At 46.6% G+C, this 24,135-nt stretch overlaps 1 protein-coding gene across 1 annotated transcript in view; it reads right to left on the reverse strand.

Annotated features, from left to right (window-relative positions):
* Positions 1-23,377, reverse strand: part of LOC307218843 (cysteine-rich protein 2) — a 50,683-nt gene extending 27,306 nt beyond the window's left edge. The window contains exon 1 of the mRNA XM_079981771.1: positions 23,266-23,377. Within this exon, the coding sequence (XP_079837897.1) occupies positions 23,266-23,308 (43 nt within the window). The 5' untranslated portion in view covers positions 23,309-23,377. The remainder of the gene's footprint in view (positions 1-23,265) is intronic.
* Positions 23,378-24,135: the final 758 nt, after the last annotated feature.

Below are 24,135 nucleotides of genomic sequence, written 5' to 3' on the forward strand. Positions count from 1 at the left end.
CCATATTGAGTTTTTTCTGTGCCTTCGCTTCCATTGAAAGATTTAACTTTTTCTGCATAGTCATAGTTACACAGTCCAGCATTTTCTCCTAGAACTTGTTAAGTAAAGAGCACTGTACAAACGTGTTTCAGAGAGGCATTGTCCTTGCCACATCTCCAACACTTAGCTATCTTAGCTACCCCTTCTTTATACAACCGTAAAGGAGTCCAATAAACTCTAAATATTATTTTCTGATGTATTAGTCTTAATTTTAAATCTAATGACACCTTGGGTATTGAAGCTAAAACATTTTAAAACATTTTCCCACTGTCTGAGTAATATTGAAAATTGCAATTCTTTATTCCAATCATCTCTTGCAGCCTGCAAGTAATTGCTGGCTTTTTATTTTTGAATAGTTGTCCAATTGCTCCAATGTTTCAGGTGTCTCAGAAGCTGAAAGGGGTGAGGGCTCAAACACACTTGTTAGGAGATGTTGTACTTGAAGATATTGTAATTGAGCTGCATCTGATAGGTGATATTTTTGTCTTAAAACAGCAAAAGCATAAAATTCATCTTCCTCATCTATCAGTTGGTCCAATGTCAGTACACCTTCTTCCATCCAATTTTTCCATATCACAATCTTTTTTTTTTTTTTTTGCAATTCTTAGTGTGGGGTTTCCCCACAGGGTAAGCTTAGCATGTAAAAATGGAACAAATTTGTTTTTATTAGCCAATGTATTCCATATTCTTCTGTGATTTAATTGTTTCCAGAGTCCCCTGACATTTCAGATATTTTAATCCTAGTATTGTCCAACCAACCAAAGGTGCTACGTACATATATTCTAGCGTTGCCCACATTGGAAAATTATGGCCAACAGTGGAATTCCAATATTTAGTACTTGACAGTAGGTAAACATAATTATATAATTCCAAATTTGGGATTTCGAAACCACCTTCTTTAATTTGTAGCTGCATTCTCTGCAAGGATATTCTTGGTGCTGCTGAGCCCCAAACGTATTTCAATGAACAATGAGTTTATCTTTTGAAAATATGATCCAGATATAAAAACTGGAAGTCCTATCAAGATATAAATGAATCTGGGAATAATATTCATTTTGAGAGCATTCGCCCAAAGGGTAAGGTTCAATGACTCCCACCTATCGATATCTGAAGAAGCCTATTTTATTAATTTATTCATATGAACTGTAACTAACTGTGTTTCATCTCTTGACATTAACATACCTAAATATTTAATAGATTTGGAACAAACCTGAAATTGTTATTCCTTGAATGAGTGTGCAAACTGGGAGCAACTTCACTGTAAGTGTATCTCACTTGAGATTCCCATCATGGCTTGCTGTCATGGCATTTGTAAACACAGAATAGTTGCTTCATCACAAAAGCAAAGTGACTCTGAAAGCTCAAGAGGTTCAGACACCATGTAACCCAAGCTCAGGCAAATTACTTTGGTGTTGGTATCCTGACAGGGAGAAGACAAAAACACCCTGATAGCACATTCAGCACCATCCTCTTGCTGACACTCAACAGCAATAGCCACTGGCATCTCCCATATCAGCAGCAGAGAACGTGTACAGCCAGTGTACCCCAAGCACCAACCAGGCAGGGGGAGAGAGCGCAACAAAGCAGCAGCTGCCATCTCAGTTACTCTTAGAACTGAAGTCCTCCCTGACACTGTGTGGATCAGGTATCTGCCTTTTAATATTTTAGGCTATTTTCGAATTAGAGCATACATGCTTAGGCTTTCCAGCTTGACTGCAACATTATCAGCTGCCAGGGAGCGCACTAAAACTCTCTCTTGTGCATAGGATAACAGGCGAAATGGAGCCTTCCTTCCTGGCCCATTTGCCTCACATCAAACACCAGAGGCAGAACCTCAAGCAAAGGAGAAGACGCATGCGGCCTTTGCTCTCACATACCAAAAGCTGCGGCCAACGTGGCAGAGTCCGGTCTCCAGGGTGACTACACATTTTGGTGGCTAAGAAATCCACATGCTCTGGAAAAATAGGGACAAGCCATTTTGAGCCTTGGAATAAAAACACCAGATTTCAACCCCATGGCACAATTGCCATGGCGTTAGCTAGCCACTGCACTAATAGGCAGGTCTGAGGAGCAGGAGCAGAAGAAACAGTGCTAAGGCCCACTATTCAACTCCTCTCAAAAGCTGAGACATCAAATGCTTTTCTGGCTGTAAACTAGAAGAAGAAGAAGAGGAGGAGGAGGAGGAGGAGGAGGAGGAGGAGTAGTTTGGATTTGATATCCCGCTTTATCTCTAGCCTAAGGAGTTTCAAAGCGGCTCACATTCTCCTTTCCCTTCCTCCCCCACAACAAACACTCTGTGAGGTGAGTGGGGCTGAGAGTCTTCGAAGAAGTGTGACTGGCCCAAGGTCACCCAGCAGCTGCATGTGGAGGAGCGGAGACGCGAACCCGGTTCCCCAGATTACGAGTCCACCACTCTTAACTACTACACCACACTGGCTCTCTAGACCTGCAGGTCCCATTTCCTTCATATCCTGCCTAGTCTCTCTGTAATTCCTTGACAGTTCAACTTGTCCTCAATAGTATGACAATGAAAGCACTGAAGAACAAGAGGAAATGAATCAGACTTACAGCTCTTCCTCCTCAAAAAGGCATGGTGCCCATGGGGGCCATCCAAAGTCAACTGCCTCACTCAAAGCAAAGACCCCACCCTCCGCAGGAATCCAAACAGAGGCAGATTTTCTACTGACAAAATTTCAGATGCTTCCTGATCTACTTCCAGCTTCTTACCCAAGGAATCCAATTCCTTTGGGAAGTCACTTTCCCAAGAAGTACCGTAGTTATCACCACTAGCTTAGATGTTCTTAAAGGAAGAGTTCCTAGAGTAGAGGCCTACCAACGGCTAGTCACTATTGCAGACAAACACAACCTTTATGTCCATAGGCATTGTACTTCTCAATGCAAATATGCTGATATCTACATATTACTTTCACACTCTGTGGGCAGTTGGTTGTAAATGGACCCATGGAAGTGGCAGGGAGGGAGGGAGGGAGGCAGCTGCAGTCTCACAAATTATCCGCTATGTTATGTTCTCTCACAAATCTCACAAGATCCACAAATCATTATTGCATTATGGTCTTTGGAACTCTCAGCAGTTTTTAATACTTTAGGGTGGCAAATTCTGGCAAACTGCTTGTGGAATCTTGAAAGAAACAGAGTTTTAAAAGTTAAGTTGCCTCCACAGACCATGTTGGCCAAGTTTCTGTGCTACTTTGGAAATGTCCTGAAAGTAACAGTGCTATCACCTCTGGGATGCCAAATGAAGCTGCTGGATGAAACTGTCCAGAGGTTGGACATACCAGTGTGATAAAACCAACCTCTATTTTTATTTTGCTATCAAACCAGCCGTTGACACTGTGGCCAAGTGAGTGAGGATAAGCCGCTTGTGACAGAGTCCAGACAAGTTGATCAGGATGGCAGGGCTGATGGCTGTCTGCCACTTACGGTTTCCTCTCTCCCCACCCAGCACCCACGGGAAGGTGTTTGCTGTTTAGAAAGACTGCAGGACCCAGGGTTCTTCTAAGTTATAATTACGTATTTACAGGAGAATATGCTTGCTGCTGCACGCATATACATCGTGCCATAGTAGTGCTGCAGGAGTTGCCACAGTCACACATCATCACCACTGCTTCATTAGTCATGGCTGCTATTAACCCTCCATTTCATGGGACACAAATCACATGCTTAGAATTCAGGGAAGACAGTGGCTTTGCCCTTGTTCTGGGTTTTGCAGAAGCAGCACCTCACTGCAAAGCCCAACTGGGAAGTGCAAAAAACTACATGTCCCTCTGGGAGGTGGGAAGGACAAAGGATTTCTTTCTTGGAAAGGCAGCAGCAGTGCCTCATGCTGCTCCCTCCTGCAAACAACCTTCCCTCCCTGCCACATGCTACCCATAGAGAAAATAAGGGGCCACTGCTTCTCAGGCTCTTCAGGATTTCATAGAAGGCAGGTGTTATGTACTGAAGTTCTCACCCAGCAGCCCGCGTCTTGCTAGGAAGCCAGTTCCAGTGCAGAAAGCCATTGAGGAGGCCGTGGCCTTGGAAGCTGCTGAACGCTCCGCCCAGGAGATCCGCGAGGCCAGCAGCCCGTGTCTTGCTAGGAAGCCAGTTCCAGTGCATCACAAAGAGGCCAGCAGTGATGAGGCATCCTCCAGTGAAGACGATGACGTGCACCAGACAAAGCGGGAGCGCAGGAAGTTCCAACAGAAGTCCAAGGGCCAATCAGAATGTGCCGGCTGCAGAGGCAACCATTCCCGTGCCAAGTGTCGATTCAGAGACGCCATCTGTCAGAAGTGTTCCAGAAGGGGCCACATCGCTAAGGTCTGCTGATCGACTCCGTCCAGCACCCCCCCCCCTTCACTGACTCGCAAATCCAAGTCTTCACTCCAGTCCGCCAAGGAAAGCTGTTTCGCTCTCACCAACTGCCACTGCCCATCTGGAACCACAATTAGCCAAACCGACTCGCCTACGTGACGCAAGCTGAATGTCACGGTGCTCATTGAAGGAGCTCCATGTGACATGGAGATCAACACCGGGTCTGCCCTGTCCATCGTGTCTTGGAGCACCATCAAAAGACTGGTACCCAGAGTGTCTAAAAGGCAACTCGACTCTCACCGCGTACACCTGAGAGACTACCAGGGAAATGACATTCCCGTGGTAGGCGTTGGCCGATTCCGAATCGCCTTCAAGGATTTGCCAACAGTGTGACGCGGCAGCTAAAAAAGCCAATGCAATTCTGGGCTGCATCAATAGGAGTATAGCATCTAGATCAAGGGAAGTAATAGTGCCACTGTATTCTGCTCTGGTCAGACCTCACCTGGAGTATTGTGTCCAGTTCTGGGCACCACAGTTCAAGAAGGACACTGACAAACTGGAACGTGTCCAGAGGAGGGCAACCAAAATGGTCAAAGGCCTGGAAACGATGCCTTATGAGGAACGGCTAAGGGAGCTGGGCATGTTTAGCCTGGAGAAGAGGAGGTTAAGGGGTGATATGATAGCCATGTTCAAATATATAAAAGGATGTCACATAGAGGAGGGAGAAAGGTTGTTTTCTGCTGCTCCAGAGAAGCGGACACGGAGCAATGGATCCAAACCACAACAAAGAAGATTCCACCTAAACATTAGGAAGAACTTCCTGACAGTAAGAGCTGTTTGACAGTGGAATTTGCTGCCAAGGAGTGTGGTGGAATCTCCTTCTTTGGAGGTCTTTAAGCAGAGGCTTGACAACCATATGTCAGGAGTGCTCTGATGGTGTTTCCTGCTTGGCAGGGGGTTGGACTCGATGGCCCTTGTGGTCTCTTCCAACTCTATGATTCTATGATTTTTCAGGCCTGCTCCGACTGGTAGTGGTCGAAGGTCAGCGGCCAAGCCTCCTAGGTTTGATGCCCTCGGCCTTGAAGTCACCGGCATCAACTGCATCTCTAACGCAGAGACTGAGGGTCTGGTCAAAGACTTTGCCGAGGTTTTTGACGGCACTATGGGGCAATATACAGGTACACCCATCTCCTTTAGCCTTGATCCACAAGTCGCCCTCACCCATCAAGCTAAAGCCACTCCAGGTTCCCTTTGCTCTCAAGGCAAAGGTGGACGAACAACTGGACAAGCTGATCGCCCAAGGAGTTTTGGAGCCGGTTGACCACGCCAAGTGGGAAACCCCCATCGTCACACCTGTCAAGCCAGGCGGGTCGGTGAGAATCTACGCTGACTACAAGTGCACGATCAACAAGGCACTTCAGCAGCACGCTTATCCGGTTCCTGTTGTCCAACATCTGCTGCATTCCCTGGGTGAGGGTCAGGTCTTTGCTAAGCTGGACCTTGCCCAAGCCTATCAACAACTGCCTGTCAATGATGCCACTGCTGAAGCCCAGACGATCGTAACCCACCGAGGGGCATTCCGTTGCCGCCGTTTGCAGTTCGGGGTGAGTGTGGCTCCTGGCATCTTCCAAAGCCTTATGGAGCGTTTCCTGCAAGGGCTTCCAGGCGTGGTGCCATATTTTGATGACGTCTTGGTGTCCACAGACTCACACCAGCAGCTGTTCGAGTGCCTCCGTGCCATGCTGACCAGGTTCCAGGAGGCCGGGCTCAAGGTAAAGAGGGAGAAGTGCCAGATCGTCGTTCCACAGGTGGAGTTCCTGGGCTATCTTATCGATGCCTCCGGCCTTCACCCAACCACATCCAAGATCCACGGTATCCAGCAGGCCCCCATCCCAAAGAACAAGATGGAGTTGCAGGCGTTCCTGGGGCTGCTGAACTTTTATAACATGTTCCTGCCCCACAAAGCCACAGTGGCTGAGCCTCTTCACCGACTCCTCAGCACGAAGACACCTTGGTCCTGGGGTCATCGGGAGATGGCCGCCTTCAACGCGGTCAAGGCTATCCTTTCATCGGACAGTGTGCTGGTACAGTACAGTGAAGCCAGGCCGCTGGTCCTTGCCTGCGACACCTCACCTTTTGGCATCGGCGCTGTCCTTAGTCACCGTTTTCCAGATGGAAGAGAAGCACCGCTTGCCTACTTTTCCAGGACACTATCTCTGACTGAACGGAATTACAGCCAGCTTGACAAGGAGGCACTGGCACTTGTGGCTGGAGTGAAGAGGTTCCATGAATACCTCTACGGCAGGACTTTTGACCTCATCACCGACCACAGGCCACTCCTGGGCCTTGTCGCCGGTGATCGTCCAACTCCACCGGTCCTCTCGCCGCACATGCTGCGATGGACTGTTTTCCTGGCTGCCTACCACTACCGGCTCGTCCATCGCCCGGGGAAATCAATGGGCCATGCCGACGCCCTCAGCCGTTGCCCTCTTCCAGCGTTTGTGGAAGACCAGGCTCCTGCTTCATCGCTCCTCCTGATTGAGGATCCTCCTGCAGCGCCTGTATCGGCTGCCACTGTGGCCTCCACATCTGCGCAGGATCGCACCATCAGCCGTGTGCTCAACTGGGTGTGGAGGGGGTGGCCACAAGGGCCTTTTGCATTGGAGTTCCAGCCCTTTGCAACCAGACAACATGAACTCTCGGCTCATCGCGGCTGTCTGCTGTGGGGAGACTGCGTCGTGATTCCCCAAAGACTCCGCCAACGCGTCCTTGAGGCTCTGCACGTTGGCCACCCAGGAATCGTCAAAATGAAGGCGTTGGCTCGGTGTTACTTCTAGTGGCCTAACATGGACGATGCCATCACTGCCTGGGTTTCCGCCTATCAAGCGTGCCAAGAATCGAGGCCTGCGCCACCGGCAGCTAAGGGATACACCTGTGAGACGCCCAAGACACCCTGGTCGAGGGTGCACATCGATCTGGCTGGCCCCTTTCACGGCCGGACCTTTATGGTAGTGGTGGACGCCTATTCCAAATGGCTGGAGGTGGCCCTGATGCCCTCCACCACTACCGAGGCCGTCATCCAGGTGCTACGAGGCCTCTTTGCAACGCATAGGTGTCCTGATGTCCTTGTCTCCGACAACGGACTGCAGTTCATGTCAGGCACTTTTGAGCGGTATCTTTTGGGACTGGGCATCTGCCATGCACTAACAGCACCATTTCATCCATCAAGCAACAGGCAAGCAGAGAGAATGGTGCGCTCGACAAAAGAGGCACTGGTGCGTTTGGACCGGGGAGACTGGCATGAGCGGGTTGCCGAATACTTGTTCATGCAACACATCACCCCTCATGCGGCCACAGGGCAGAGTCCTGCCAAACTGCTTATGGGCCGCTGCCTCGGGTCCCCGCTCGACCGGCTGCACCCAGACTTTGCCGTGGCCGAACCCCCAGGCTATGCCAACGCACCACGGTCATTTGTTCCAGGAAACCAGGTATTTGCCCAGAACTTTCTGGGGGACATTCCTTGGATGCCAGCCACAGTAGTGGGAGTCACTGGACTTTGCTCGTACCAGGTGGCACTCGAAGACGGACGCTTGTGGCGCAGGCTCATAGACCAGCTTAGGTGCAGGGTTGGGGATTGGACACTACCACGGTGCCCCCAACTGCGCTCGTGGCTCCGGAACAGACACTTACAGATGGTGAGGCTCAACCTACACCTCTCGCAAACTGCTGGCGTGGAGCCGAACCAAGCCACTTCATTTTTTTTAAAATAATATTTATTAAAGTTTTTAAAATTACAGAAAGAAAAAGTAAAAATACCACATTAAACAAAAACAAAACAACACATCACAATATATTAAAAAAACAGAGAAATAAAATCTATTAAACAAAAACAAAAACGCAAAGAAAAATACATCAGATCTCCTCATTACTAATCTTTCATTAGCTTATTTCCTTGACCTCCTCACACCTCCCTTTTTTGTATTCTAGGTCAATTATCCATTTCAGCAAATCCTTTCCCTCTTTTAAAATTTTTGTCCTGTAAATTGTCTTAATATAATGTAATTTACTTTTCCTCCTTTCACCAATTAACAGTCAGTTATTCCCAAATCCTTTATATCATTCCTGCTAAAATCATATAATATTATTCCAACATCCTTCTAACAGATATTAATTTTACAATGTTTCTGTAAATAATCTTTAAATTTCCTCCAATCTTCCTCCACCGACTCTTCTCCCTGGTCTCGGATTCTGCCAGTCATTTCCGCCAGTTCCATGTAGTCCATCACCTTCATCTGCCATTCTTCCCGGGTGGGTAAATCTTGTGTCTTCCAGTACTTTGCAATAAGTATTCTTGCTGCTGTTGTAGCATACATAAAGAAAGTTCTGTCCTTCTTTGGCACCAATTGGCCGACCATGCCCAGGAGAAAGGCCTCTGGTTTCTTCAGAAAGGTATATTTAAACACCTTTTTCATTTCATTACAGATCATCTCCCAGAAGGTCTTAATCCTTGGGCACGTCCACCAAAGGTGAAAGAATGTACCTTCAATCTCATTACATTTCCAACATTTATTATCGGGCAGATGATAGCTTTTTGCGAGCTTGACTGGTGTCATGTACCACCTGTATGTCATTTTCATTATATTCTCTCTTAAGGCATTACATGCCGTGAATTTCATACCTGTGGTCCATAACTGTTCCCAGTCAGCCATCATAATATTATGTCCAACGTCTTGTGCCCATTTAATCATAAAAGATTTCACCGTTTCATCCTGAGTATTCCATTTCAACAGCAAGCTATACATTCTTGACAAATTCTTAATTTTAGGATCTAACAGTTCTATTTCCAATTTTGATTTTTCTACCTGGAAGCCAATTTTTTTGTCCAAATTATATGCCTCCATTATCTGGTAATAGTGAAGCCAATCTCGCACTCTATTTTTTAATTTTTCAAAACTCTGCAATTTTAGTCTGTCTCCCTCTTATTCCAAAATTTCCCAATATTTCGGCCATTTGGCCTCCATATTGAGCTTTTTCTGAGTCTTCGCTTCCATTGGTGACAGCCACCTTGGGGTTTTATTTTCAAGCAAGTCCTTATATCTTATCCAAACATTAAACAGTGCTTTTCTGACAATATGGTTTTTAAACGCTTTATGTGCTTTGACCTTGTCATACCACAAATATGCATGCCACCCAAAAGCATTGTTAAAACCTTCTAAATCCAACACATCAGTGTTCTCAAGAAGCATCCATTCTCTCAGCCAGCAAAATGCGGCTGATTCATAATAAAGTTTTAAGTCCGGCAAGGCAAATCCACCTCTTTCTTTAGCATCAGTTAATATCTTAAATTTTATTCGAGGCTTCTTGCCCTGCCAGACAAATCTAGAAATATCTCTCTGCCACTTCTTGAAACACTCCATTTTATCCAAAATTTGCAATGTTTGAAACAAAAACAACATCCTTGGCAATACATTCATCTTTATCGCAGCAATTCGGCCTAGCAATGATAGCTTCAGGTTTGACCATATTTCTAAATCCTTTTTCACTTCCATCCAACATTTTTCATAGTTATCCTTAAATAGGTTCACATTTTTAGCAGTCTCATATTAACCCCTAGGTATTTCACTTTCTTAACCAGTGTTAATCCTGTCTCCTTCTGAAACCTCTCTCTCTCAGCGAACCAAGCCACTTCAGATGGTCTGCCGGACTTACCACAGACTCAGACCACTGCCGTGCCTGACATTCCGCCAACTCCACTTGCGGAGGTTCCACCCACAGCAGCGGATCCAGGGGACTTGGTTTCAACGCCACCTAGGGTCGCACCACAGCCTCAGCAAGAATTGGGTGGCCCCCCGGACTTGGCTACCAGTCTCCGGCGGTCTGGCAGAGTTTCCAAGCGCCCAACTTATTTAAAGGACTATGTTGTTGGACATGTAACACTGTTGGTCTAAGTATGTGGAGGTATGTGAAATGTAACAGATATGCTTTTGTGCCTAATTGAACCATTATGTGTAGTGCTGTATATAAGGAAACCATTACGATTGTAACTAACGCCTTATCTCGGTGGGGAGTGGTGTTATGTACTGAAGTTCTCACCCTGGGCCAGCAGGGGGATACTGTAGATAGTTATGCAAATGAAGGATCGAAAGTGACGTTCAGTGATTGGATAGTTTTAGAAAGTTGCTACAGTAACGTTGTACTGGAGCTCTATATAAGCAGGCTGACTGAGCCCTTCAGTTCAGTTCTGTTCTTGCCTCTGAATAAACAAGAGCTGTTTGAAGAATCGCTGTGTCATCTGATATGTTCACCCACAGCTTAACAGCAGGAGCAGTGAGACATTGATGGCACTTCCTTCTGATGCCCAACTTGTGGAACAGAAGCCACCTCTCCCTTCTTCATCCTTCTCTTTGTTTGCTGCAAGGAGCTGGGCTTAAGAAGGAAGTCTTTTGTAAAAATAAATAAACTATGAGAAAAGAGGGACATGGTTTCTTCAGCTTCTCATCCATTCTTTGCAGGATGTAGCAGTGAGGTTCAGTGAGCACTTTTTTCAAAGGTTTAAATTAAGAACATAAGGAAATCCTTATTAGGAAAATTCCTTATAACATAAGGAAAAGGCCCATCTAGCACAGCCTCCTGTTTCACAATGGCCAAACCAACCCCCACAGGAAGGCCACATTCTGGGCCAGCACTCTCCCCATGAAGGATTCCCAGCAGCTGGTAAGGACCACACCCTACTGCATAATACAGTAGTCTAAGGAGAACTGGCTCTTCATGGCTCATCCCATGGTGCTGTTGAAGCTCTGCAGGAAAGTAAAGACAAACAGAAGGTGCTTCTCCCTTAAAGCCCTTCAGCACAGCTGATGCAGTATTTTCTACAATAACCTGGACATGGGATTAAAAGGTGGTCCACACAGTCCTATATAGCTTTCTAGATTACCCAACAAAGATGCCCTTCTCCATAACCATGCTCTTTCTATAGTGTCTACTCGCAAGTATATCCCATTTAGCAAAGATCCATTGTGTTGCTAAGTGAAAGGCTTCTGTTTGCAAATTCAGCCTATGTTATTGCTTCCTGTTGATCTGGGCTAGGGATTCGTGATCAGTACTGTACTTCTGATTTGCTCCTTGAAATTTCCCTGATGACACTTTTTCTTCCTGCAGGGGGAGATCTTAAAATTACTCATGTCCTCTATTTTTTATTTGATTTTTTTCAATGGTTAAATAGTGGGAAGGGCCATAGCTGGGTGGTAGAATACCAGAAAGACACCCACCTGAAACCTTGGACAGCTGCTAATAGTCAACAATACTGAGCTACAGGGATCAATGGTCTGACTTGGAATAAGGCCGTTTCCTCTGAGTCCTGCAAAGCATTGGAAGTAAAAAGCCTATCTTAGCTACAAATTGATGAGGGGGAACGCTGAAGGTTTACTCTGAAAATCATGTAGCTGCTCCATAGTAAGTAAGTAAACAAAAGATGGCAAATCCAGAGAAAAAGCACCCAAATGAAAAAAGCATTTTGGAATGAAAACACCCAGGCACTTGCTGTTCCATGCACACGTGCACATGGTGTCACCCCCGTCAAATGTTCACTATATGCTTCAACCTAAACCAGATCATGATGATTATGTAATCTCTGGAACTTCACAAAAAAATCTTAAGGGAAAATCTAAAAATGCTTCTACTTGCTCTCTTCATACTCCACACCAAGCTTAGCTATTCACTGTGGTACTGTTTTCAGTGGTACAAATTTCTGTACAATTAGCCACATTACCCATGTTGCAGCCAAAACAAAAAGTTCTGTAGCATCTTAAACCACAAACACCATAAGCTTTCAAAGAGCACTTCATTTTAAGTATCTGAGAAACTGCTAATGTTTTTGTCATTCAAAATCAATGGAGCAAACTAAGGGAAGAAGTGATGGTGTGCTATAAAAAGGAAAGCAAAAAGAAAGAAACCAGACTGCAATCAGTCCAACTTGCTGGGCTGCTCATAAAGGGAACATAGGAAACAAAATCCAACCCGGAAAGCAAAACTCGGCCTCTAACAAGCAGCCAGTGCAGGAAGCAGCAACAACATGATGCCCCAGAGACAGCCTGCCAGCAGCCAGGACAGAAGCCCAGTGTTCTTTCCAGAGAGGAAAGTGAGCTGGTCATGAAGCAGAGAAATGTTTCCTACTGTACGGAATGCAACAGTTCAGAAAGTAAAAAGATGACAGCCTGCTTTATTTCTTCCAACTTCCCTGCCTTCATGGCTGGAAGACACAGCAGGCAACTTAGTGGGAAAGGAAGGGGGGAAGCCAGCATCTGGGACGTAGCCAAGGGTCAGGGGTATCTATATGCAGTTGTTAATTCCACACACAGGATTAAGCTTGACCATATCCAATGCATGCATTTCCAAAGAGGTGGCAGTTTCACGGATGTCATTCTTTCCCCTGCTGCTACACAGCAGCTGGCTGGGCGTATGCATTCAGAGGCATGTGGTGGCTGGTGGGCTGTGACGACAGTTTCCAGCAGCTCAGCTACAGAACAGAGAGCTTGTTCCAAGCTCCTCTAGAGGAAGGCCAAGACCTCTTCAAATCTGCAAAAGGTGCACCTGTGGTCTGAGAGCCAGGGAGTTTTGATATAGGTCTTGGGGTCCTTCCCACCTGTGCAGGCAGCCCTTGCAGCAAGGCATGCAACATCAGGAAGGCCTGCGGAAGGGCAGCATGGCCCAGGAAAGAAACTGTAGGCAGCAGCATGTCACCCAGTAAAGTTCTGGGAAGCAGCAGCCTCAGAGGGTTTTCATAGTTTGGTGGGAAGAAGACACTCTGAGGAGAGGCATTGGGGAAAAGAGGGCAGGCACTTAGCCTAGGCCCTCTATAGTAAAAGGGGATAATTATATCATATTGAAGGAAATCATTTCCTGTCCCTAACCTAACACCCAGTGTTAGGATCTGGGATAGGAATGTTAGGAGCCGTGGGGCTCCTGGGACCTAGATTGTGGTCTGTCTAAAAGTAAAATGTCTAGGTGCTCCTCCCCCCCCCCTTTTATTTTTGCTGCCTTGCTACCAGACCAGGAAGCCCTGTAACAACAACAACCAAAAAATCTGCTGGGTGAATTGGTGGTCTGCAGGGGAGCATGGGAGCAAAAGATGCATCTCTTGCTGCAGCACTGCTGGGCAAATTAGGTGTTTGGCAGGGGTAGTGCTACAGAAAAGGATGTGTGTCTTTTGCTGCCGCTGGGCCAGCAGACCAGCTGACTGCAGCCAGACAGGTGGAGACGCTAGGTGCCAAGGGTGGCTCCTGGACATCTCCATCTAGTTGCAAAAGGCTGATTGCCACTCACAAAAAGCAATGTCCTTTTCCATGTCAAAGCACAAGGAAACCTCACCCTGCAGCTGCAGATTAGCCCTGCTTTATAACTTTACAAATGCATAACTGCATTCTCCACTGTCTTTAAATTAGTCAGTTTCTGTTTTGTGGGTGGGAGCTTTAATTAGAGGTTTCTCTCCATGTGGGTGATCTAATATTTTATGCCTTTCAACTAACTGTCCAAATATTAATTTCTCAAATTCAGAGTATTTATGAACCAAACATTGTAAACATTTAATTTCCATCCCACTTTCCACTTTCCACCAGCCCTTGTTTTTGCAAAGGTACATTTTAATCAAAAGACCACTTCGTTCCTATAAGCCTCAGAAAAACCCTCTTCAGGAATCTGCCTGATCGCACAAGGGTGAAAACCCCCATAGAGAGCACAGGTGGACGTACAAGTTCTAACACTCAGGATCTCACCTCCTCAAATTTGCTTCTCTCAAATTATGGTCCAAACTGTATACAATACAAGCTCGTTCTGGAAATTTGTACTACAAAATGAGAAACTTTGATTTATCCATGCTAATCTTTGTTAGGGATTTGAAACTAATACACTGCCTTGATTAAAAAATCAACTCATTCTGGTTAAAACTCTTTCCTCAATGCAAATTCCTGCTCCAAAAGTGACCTTTCTCTCTTCTCTTTTAAAAATTAAACCTAAGTTATCTTACACTTGTTCTGCATTACAGGTAGTTGGCCTCAGTATGTTTTTCATACAGTGATTAGCTCCTGCTCTTTGCAGCTCACCTTCAGCCACAACTATCTCTCTGCTACCAAGTGACCTAGTTGTTTCTGTGCGAATGAGCCTGGCAATCTTTAAATGGGTACAGTTTGGTTTGACAATTATTTCCCCTCTGCGAATACGACTGTGCGCTCCATCTGCTCCTTCTTCGTCTTTGTCAGGTTAAGCAGACTAGAGAGTTGTTTTCCGTTTCACTTTCCTTGAACAGTGGTACCTCGGGTTAAGAACTTTATCCGTTCCGGAGGTCCGTTCTTAACCTGAAACTGTTCTTAACCTGAGGTACCACTTTAGTTAATGGGACCTCCCGCCGCCACCGTGCCGCCACCGCGCAATTTCTGTTCTCATCCTGAAGCAAAGTTCTTAACCCGAGGTACTATTTCTGGGTTAGTGGAGTCTGTAACCTGAAGCATCTGTAACCTGAAGCGTCTGTAGCCTGAGGTACCACATGAGGTACATGAGTCCTCAGCACTCTATGCAATAACCCCCATTTTCCTCCTTTCTTAATGAAAAAGGCACATCACATCACAGCACCCCCAAGCAGTAAATTTTCAGCCATTCTTTGACAAAAATGTGCTTGACAGAATTTATTTTAAAATGAACAAAAATGTGAAACAGGATCCTTGATGGGACAATAAGAAGAACAAGTATTTTGCCTATTGTGTTCACACCTGTCTGTCTTGAAAGACAATGGAGTGTAGTGAATGAATAATAAAACAATCCAGAAAGTCTCTCATTAACCATAGCTTCCCATGTGCTCCAAACTGGGAAACTTATAGTCATCAGCTTTGGAACAAGCCAGAATATTAAACTACAGTTCAAACTACTATTTGAAGTGGTTCATTAACTATGATTAATTAGAGTTTTCCTCATCTGATTGTTCACTCCGTCAAGGGAGTTGTGACGGAGCTGAGTTAACAGGCAAAAGGCTTGTTCATATCTTGCTTTATTAAGGAGAGATAGGATCCTCCTAATCAGACTCTATGAGTTGAGATTCAATAAGGAGTGGTGCAAATAGTTCCTAAAGCAAAATGAAGGCATTGAGAAGGAATAAGGCAAACCTAGAAGTTGGCAAGGGTTGTACAACTTCACTCATACTTGAGTGGAACAGATGGCCAAGCATGCAAAAGGAAGGGAGATAGTAGTAATGGGGGACTTCAATTACCCAGATATTTGCTGGATGTCAAACTCAGCCAAGAGCATAAGGTCAAACAGATTCCTCACTGGCCTTGCAGACAACTTCATTGTCCAGAAAGTGGGAGAAGCAACAAGAGGAACAGCCATTTTAGATCTGGTCCTAACCAATGTTGATGACCTGGTTAGTGGGGTAGAAGTGGAAGGATCATTAGGCGCGAGTGATCATGCTCTTCTGAAGTTTACTATACAGCGGAAAGGAGCAGCCAAGCATACTAGGACTCAATTTCTTGACTTTAAGAAAGCCGACTTCATAAAACTTAGGGAAGTGCTGGGTGAGATCCCATGGACAGTAATACTAAAAGGAAAGGGAGTTCATGATGGCTGGGAGTTTGTTAAGAGGGAGATAATAAAAGCACAACTTCAGGCAATACCAATGAGACGGAAACATGGAAGGTGCCTAAAGAAGCCAGGGTGGCTATCTAAAGAACTTTTAACTGAGTTAAGATTAAAAAAGGATGTGTACAAAAAATGGAAAAGGGGGGAAACCACCAAAGAGGAATTCAAACAAATAGCCAGCACGTGTAGACACAAAGTCAGAAAAGCTAAAGCACAGAATGAACTCAGGCTTGCTAGAGAGGTTAAAAGCAACAAAAAAGGCTTTTATGGGTATGTTCGTAGCAAAAGGAAGAACAAAGAAACAGTGGGGTCACTCAGAGGAGAAGATGGTGAAATGCAAACAGGGGACACAGAAAGGGCTGAACTCCTCAATGCCTTCTTTGCCTCAGTCTTCTCTGATAAAGAAAACAATGCCCGACCTGAAGAATTTGGAGCAAATGATTCAGCAGATGAAACACAGCCCAGAATAACTAAGGAGATAGTACAAGAATACTTGGCTAGTTTAGATGTATTCAAGTCTCCAGGGCCAGATGAACTGCATCCAAGAGTATTAAAAGAACTGGCAGATGTGATCTCAGAACCACTGGCAGTCATCTTTGAGAATTCCTGGAGAACAGGCGAAGTCCCGGCAGACTGGAGGAGGGCAAATGTTGTCCCTATTTTCAAAAAGGGGAAAAGAGAGGACCCAAATAATTACCGCCCAGTCAGTCTGACATCAATACCAGGGAAGATTCTGGAGCAGATCATTAAGCAAACAGTCTGTGAGCACCTAGAAAGGAATACTGTGATCACCAATAGTCAGCATGGATTTCTGAAAAATAAGTCATGTCAGACTAACCTGATCTTGTTTTTTGACAGAATTACAAGCCTGGTAGATGAAGGGAACACAGTGGATGTAGCCTACCTTGATTTCAGCAAGGCATTTGACAAGGTGCCCCATGATATTCTTGTAAAGAAGCTGGTAAAATGCGGACTTGACTATGCTACCACTCAGTGGATTTGTAACTGGCTGACTGACCGAACCCAAAGGGTGCTCATCAATGGTTCCTCTTCATCCTGGAGAAGAGTGACTAGTGGGGTGCCACAGGGTTCTGTCTTGGGCCCGATCTTATTCAACATCTTTATCAACGACTTGGATGATGGACTCAAGGGCATCCTGATCAAATTTGCAGATGACACCAAACTGGGAGGGGTGGCTAACACCCCAGAGGACAGGATCACACTTCAAAATGACCTTGACAGATTAGAGAACTGGGCCAAAACAAACAAGATGAATTTTAATAGGGAGAAATGTAAAGTATTGCACTTGGGCAAAAAAATGAGAGGCACAAATACAAGATGGGTGACACCTGGCTTGAGAGCAGTACATGTGAAAAGGATCTAGGAGTCTTGGTTGACCACAAACTTGACATGAGCCAACAGTGTGACGCGGCAGCTAAAAAAGCCAATGCAATTCTGGGCTGCATCAATAGGAGTATAGCATCTAGATCAGGGGTCTGCAACCTTTAAGACAAAAAGAGCCACTTGGACCCGTTTCCGAAGAAAAAAACAACTGGGAGCCGCAAAACTCGTCATTATAAAAATAACTTTTTTGTCACTTTTTTATTATTTCTTTGTTTGATCCCTCAGAATTACTCCTCCTCATAGAAATAAACGTTAAATTAACAAGTTACCTTTTTTTGTGTGTGTGTTCTTCACTCCCCTTCAAAACAGTGACCAGCGTACATGCCCCTTACAATGTAGCGGGCGGGCAGGCGGGCAGGCGGGAAGGTGACGTCGGGACGGTGCGTGACTAACGCACGCACCGCCCCCATGCGACGTCACAGCCAATACAGCGCCCGCCACAGTGGGGAGTGTCGGAGCGCACAATGCGCCTCCTCCCCTCGCTAGTATCCGCCCCGGAGCTGCGGCAAAGGTGTAAAAGAGCCACATGCGGCTCCGGAGCCGCGGGTTGCAGACCCCTGATCTAGATCAAGGGAAGTAATAGTGCCACTGAATTCTGCTCTGGTCAGATCTCACCTGGAGCACCACAGTTCAAGAAGGACACTGACAAACTGGAACGTGTCCAGAGGAGGGGCAACCAAAATGGTCAAAGGCCTGGAAACGATGCCTTATGAGGAACGGCTAAGGGAGCTGGGCATGTTTAGCCTGGAGAAGAGGAGGTTAAGGGGTGATATGATAGCCATGTTCAAATATATAAAAGGATGTCACATAGAGGAGGGAGAAAGGTTGTTTTCTGCTGCTCCAGAGAAGCGGACACGGAGCAATGGTTCCAAACCACAACAAAGAAGATTCCACCTAAACATTAGGAAGAACTTCCTGACAGTAAGAGCTGTTTGACAGTGGAATTTGCTGCCAAGGAGTGTGGTGGAGTCTCCTTCTTTGGAGGTCTTTAAGCAGAGGCTTGACAACCATATGTCAGGAGTGCTCTGATGGTGTTTCCTGCTTGGCAGGGGGTTGGACTCGATGGCCCTTGTGGTCTCTTCCAACTCTATGATTCTATGATTCTATGATTTTTGATTCTCAGGTCTTTTGCCAAACCCCCTGTTATGTCCCAAGCCACTGTGAGAGCTAATAATTCTCCCTCAGTCCACAAAAGAGAAAATGGAAATCAAACTCCTGTTTTTTTCAGGGAGGCATCAACAACAAGCAATAGGAACCTAGATTTCAGAAACTGTCATTGCAATTCACATCCTGGAGAAAAAATACACCCATGGCAGATTCAAGACTAGTGTAATTCAGGCTCAAGACAACTTTCTCAAATCTCTCCTCCTTCTCAAATCTCAAATCTCTCCTTCATCCAGTTGAAACTGTGAAAAAGGGAGAGATCCAGTATTTGGCTCCCAACCTTTCCTCAAACAGTGATCCACACATTTGTTTGTTCTAACAGTCAAGATAGGTAGTTGAGAGAAAACCAACATTCAGGAACCCGTTGCTTATCAGCTTGCCAGGCTTTTCAGAGACAAACTTATTTGCTACATATTTAATTATATTCCCGAATTTTTTTTAAATTTAACTTTCAGGGTTTGTAACAAACAAAGCTTGGAAGAGATGATAGCAGCTGGACGGGAAGTCAAAAGGCATATGCAGTCTGCAGGACATCCTCCATAGAGACCAATGGGTAAAGAAGAAGCACTAGCTTCCAAACTCAGTCTCTCACTCCTGGCTACAATACATACAACTAAGAACTTTTGTAGGCAGGCTTTGCAATCCCAGTTCTGTGATTCATTCACAAGCAATGTGCTCACAGATGACGTTTTTGCACCCAAACTAATCAATAACACAAAGGTATGTCTTCTCAGCTTTATGAACTACTGACACAAAGAAGGGCTCATCCATATCTTGTAGAGCCATGTGGGAACCCAGGTTGATGAAGACACATGGAACAGGCTATGGGTTAACCCACCGCTCAAATCTATATTGGCCAAAACACAGGAGATGACACTAAAAACAATATTTTGATGGCACAGCACACCCCTTTGTTTGCACAAGATTGACTCCCCTTCTATCACCATCAGCTGGTGAGGCTGTTCCAAGCTGGGCACCACCATTCATATGTGGTTGACCTGCGCAAAGATCAACCACTTTGGGGAAGAGATATTTGCCACCCTCCTCCATCTCCAGACACGAGCTGCCACCTTTCCCAACAATGACTCTCCTGTCAAACATCAATTACAGACTGCATACCAACTCCTACCAAAACATTCCTGGCCTAGCAGCGGCCAGATCAGAACTAGCAGCCCACTAGACATCAGTGCACTGTCATACAACAAATGGCTGAACAGATTATGGCAGATACATAGTCCAGTCAGAAAAACTGACCGGCATTTTTGAGTCACGAGAGGCACTACCCAAAAGACTTGTTCTATGCTACATGGCATCCATTTGTAGAATTCATTAATAGTAGAGCTTCCTGCAGCCAATCAGAAGCTGCACCTTGGTTTCCAAATGTTTTGGAAGTTGAACGGATTTCCAGAATGAATTCCGTTCCACTTCCAAGGTACAACTGTACACATGACCTAAGTATTTCCAAACACAATACAGTGGTACCTCAGGTTACATACGCTTCAGGTTACATACGCTTCAGTTTACAGACTCCGCTAACCCAGAAATAGTGCTTCAGGTTAAGAACTTTGCTTCAGGATAAGAACAGAAATTGTGCTCCGGTGGCGCAGCGGCAGCAGGAGGCCCCATTAGCTAAAGTGGTGCTTCAGGTTAAGAACAGTTTCAGGTTCAGAACGGACCTCTGGAATGAATTAAGTACTTAACCCGAGGTCCCACTGTAGTGATTGCACTGTAGTGATTGTAGTGACTAAGAGTGAGAGCCAGGCACAATATAAGAATTCATTGTCGCATAGAATCATAGAACCTTGTTGATGCATTTCAGTAGTCCATGTGGGAATAAATCTTTCAGGAAATATCTCTAAAGAAGGGACAACAGAAACCATTTCTGAGGACCCATTAGTAGGCGGAGGCCTGGGCCACAAACAGGAGAACTATCACATGCAAATATAAGGGAAAATGTTAAGAAATGAGTCCCCAAATGCATGGGGTTAAAAGCGGGTCCTGGGTCTGAAGATACCTGTCTTATTGTACCAGGAACAACTTGTACGTTTGTGTGTTCCCTATTCACCTCACCATCTTCCTCTGCTCACACATCCAGCTTCAGCAAAGCCTTTCTTGTTTAAAGCACTGCTTCCAGAAACATCTGAACTGAGATACTGGGATCTGAGCACTACCAACAAACCAGGATATCAAACAGCATCTCCAATATCACTCAGACCAGTTTCCCAGTTTGGATAGCAAGAGAAATTATGACTTAAGAAACCAGGAAAGCTCTGTCAAAGCTGGGAGTGCAATGAAGACGACATGGCTAATTCCTGGTCCAGTATTGTTCTGCCTAAACCAGGCCAGTAACTGGTCAAGTATCTTTCCTGAGAAATTCATTCAGGTTTTCAGTTCTGACTTTAATGCTTCCCATGCATATTTCTCACAGGAGTCATTAAAAAAAATTAGATTGTCTCTCTCATATCATGCTCAAGAGAACAGAACTCCCCCAGAGAGCAGAAGAAAGAATATGTGTTATTCCCATCACAAACATGATCCCAAGGAAAGGGGTAATGAGTTTTTTCACCCCCACACAAATGTCTATAAATAGAAAACAGCGAATTTGTCTTCCTTTGTGTGTTTACTTGCAGATGGTGGGAGAGAAACAAGCACATTGGCTTATACATAACTCCTTAACAGAAACAAGCAGGAAAGATACCATTGTGATGTCATGCTTCACAGAGCCTCAACCAATTCCAGGAAGGAAAAGCGAACAATGCACAGCAAATCCTCAGCATGGAAATGATGCCTGACTGGGTGTAACAAGGGAATGCTGCACCCTAATTACATTAGAAAGTGATCTGGTGAGTGCTTGGGTCCCCTAAAGGCAGTCTAATTTAAAACAGCAATTCCCAGAACAAAAGCTGTCCAGGCAGAGAACAGAATCTGGCCGGGCCATTATGCAGTGGCTACAAACCCACATTTTGAACCATCTGCTGCTGAACAAGAGGCCATAACGTTCCCCTGACAAAGGCAAGAAAGTGGCAGTAAAAGAGGACTTGCCTGCAGTCTTCGTGCCTCCTTTTACTGACTGAACTAAACAAACCAAAACCCAAGATTTAGAAATTTCCTTTCTGAGGTGTTCAGCACTCACTTAATTTAGCACACAAAAACAGTCAAACTGCCAAGTTAAGGACCCTAAAATGATGTCCAGAAACCCATCACGCGGTGGCTCATGAACTGCCCAGGTCTCACTTATTCACCTTCATTCTGTATTAATGGCATTTGGGGCAGAGAATATGATATTCTGGTCATCCTGGAAGCAGAGCTGTAGCGAGGTGATCTTGCGCCCCTGACAGAACCGTCCAGATTGCGCCCTCTAGCCATGGACAAATGAGCTCTTCTCCAACCCCCCCCCATTCAATTCACCCTCTATGTAAAATCATTTCTTATGAGGCAATAATCAATATTTATATTTATGGACATATTTTTAGCCAATTTTGTGTCCCCCAATCGCCTGCGCCCCTGGTGGGGCCCACCTTGCCACCCCCTAGCTATGGTCCTGCCTGGAAGATGGATACATTAGATTTCCAAACTCTCGTGCAATATACAAAATTAATGTGTGGTTCTATGCATGGGGAGGCCCACTGCATCCTACTGAGGCTCCAGTTCTCTCTGTCCTGCTCTTGGCAACAGAGGTTCTAAAGAAGGATGCAGGATGCTTCTCAATTCCTTGACCTCAGGCACCTGCATTGCATGCCTAGAAACAGCTTCCAGTAACAACAAAAAATGGGAATGAGCCAGTAGCAGCTGCTCACTGCAAGCCTATGGTATGCTAAGTGGGATGGGGTGAAGTCGGGGAGTGGCTCCACTTTTCTACAACCGCCAACACACTCGACATGCTCTTAGCAAACGGTTTCACCCAACACTCTCTCTCCCACACCCACTGGCCTGTTCTTGCAGACCGAGGGGGGCTGCTGCTGCTCATTTTTAATTAACCATTTTGTTTAGGAGACATCTGCATGATTAGCCCTGTGCTCAAAAGAGGAGCGGGTAACCTAGCAACAATCTGAGTTCTGTAAGAATGAAGAAGACACGTCCACTGTTTTCTTTCAGTAGGAGAGGGAATCTGGCAGGAATGAATGCGCCGGGTGGGAAAGTGAATTTTTGACAAGGAGAAATGATTGGAGGAGGAGGCCTGCGAGAGCAAATGATTCGATAACGAGAAAGTATTTTCCGTACATTTGGACTAGTGGAGCGGCTTGAGGTTTGGTTGTTGCATAAGAGCATCCCTGCCGGGTCTGGCTCCGGTCCCTCCAGTTCCCAAGAGCGGCCGCCTATCTGCCTCTGGGCACTCGCAAGGCGGGCCTGCTGCTCCGCGAGGGCGCCGGATAGTCCGCGCTACACTGCCTCTGAAGAGGGAGGCTCCATCGAGCGCGCGTGGCCAGGCGGAGGCGGAGGCGGAGGCGCGCAGCTGAGCCCAGAAGCAGCTCCTTCGGGCTCGGGGGCAAGAAGCCCTTCGCCCCAGAGGATGGCGCGGCCCGGGGACCGCGCACGCACGAGGAGCCACCGAAGGCGTGGCTAAGCGCAAAGCTCGCCAAGGCGGCGCCCGCCGGCTTCTTCTGCTTTGTCCCCGCCCGGGCATGGCCTCTGAGCATGGGCAGAGCGCCCGGGCGCGGCAGCCAGCATCTTCGCTCTGGCGGGCGCGTCTTAGGGAGGGATGGAGGCGAGGAAGGAGCCACTCACCGAAGTAGACGGTCTTGTCGCACTTGGGGCACTTGGATGCCATGGCGCGCGCGAGGCGGACGAGCGACAGAGTGGAGCGTCTCCGGCGCCGCCGCCCGACTCCCCCCCCCCCCCCGCCAGCCGCGCCCCGCCTCCGCCGGCGCCCATTGGCTGCGCGCTCCGCCCGGACCGAGAGGGGGCGGGCCCGTGGCGCGGGCGAGGAGCGGGGCCCCCCGACCCGGCAGCCGGAGGGACGGGCGGGGCAGGGCGGCGGCTGCGCTGGGCGCCGCTTCCGGCGGGGCGGAGCCCCCCAGGGAGAAGCCGGCGAGGGAGAGGCAGGCGGCGGCGGTGCCCTTCCCTCCCCCCATCGCCCCCGGGGGCGGAGAAGGGGCTGGTTCCCTCTTCCGTGGGACAGCCCTCGAGGGATATGAAGATGGTTATCCTATCGGCTCGTCTTCACCCAGCCCCTCCAACAGTTCATCACAAGGCTTGGTTTCCAGACCCTTGAACATCTTGGTTGCCCTCCTCTGCACACCTTCCAGCTTGTCAATCTCCTCCTTAAGTTGGACACAGTATTCCAGGTGTGGTCTGACCAAGGCAGAATAGAATGGTACTTTACTTCCCTTCATCTGGACTCTCGACTTCTGTTGATGCAGCCTAGAAGAGTATTAGCCTTTTTTGCTGCTGTATGACACTGTCCACTCATGTTCAGCTTGTGGCCTAATAAGACCCCCACCTAGATCCTTTTCACATGAACTACTGGCAAGCAAGGTGTCTCCCATCTTACATTGGTGGAGGCCCATCTTCCTGCCTAAATGCAGTCCTTGGGCTGGACTCATTTGGAACAAAATCTTGGGGAAGTGCGGGGGTTGTTCTGCTATTGCTTCCCTG

This window comes from Podarcis cretensis (genome assembly GCF_951804945.1).
Source record: "Podarcis cretensis genome assembly, chromosome: 6".
NCBI classification, from domain to species: Eukaryota; Metazoa; Chordata; class Lepidosauria; order Squamata; family Lacertidae; genus Podarcis; species Podarcis cretensis.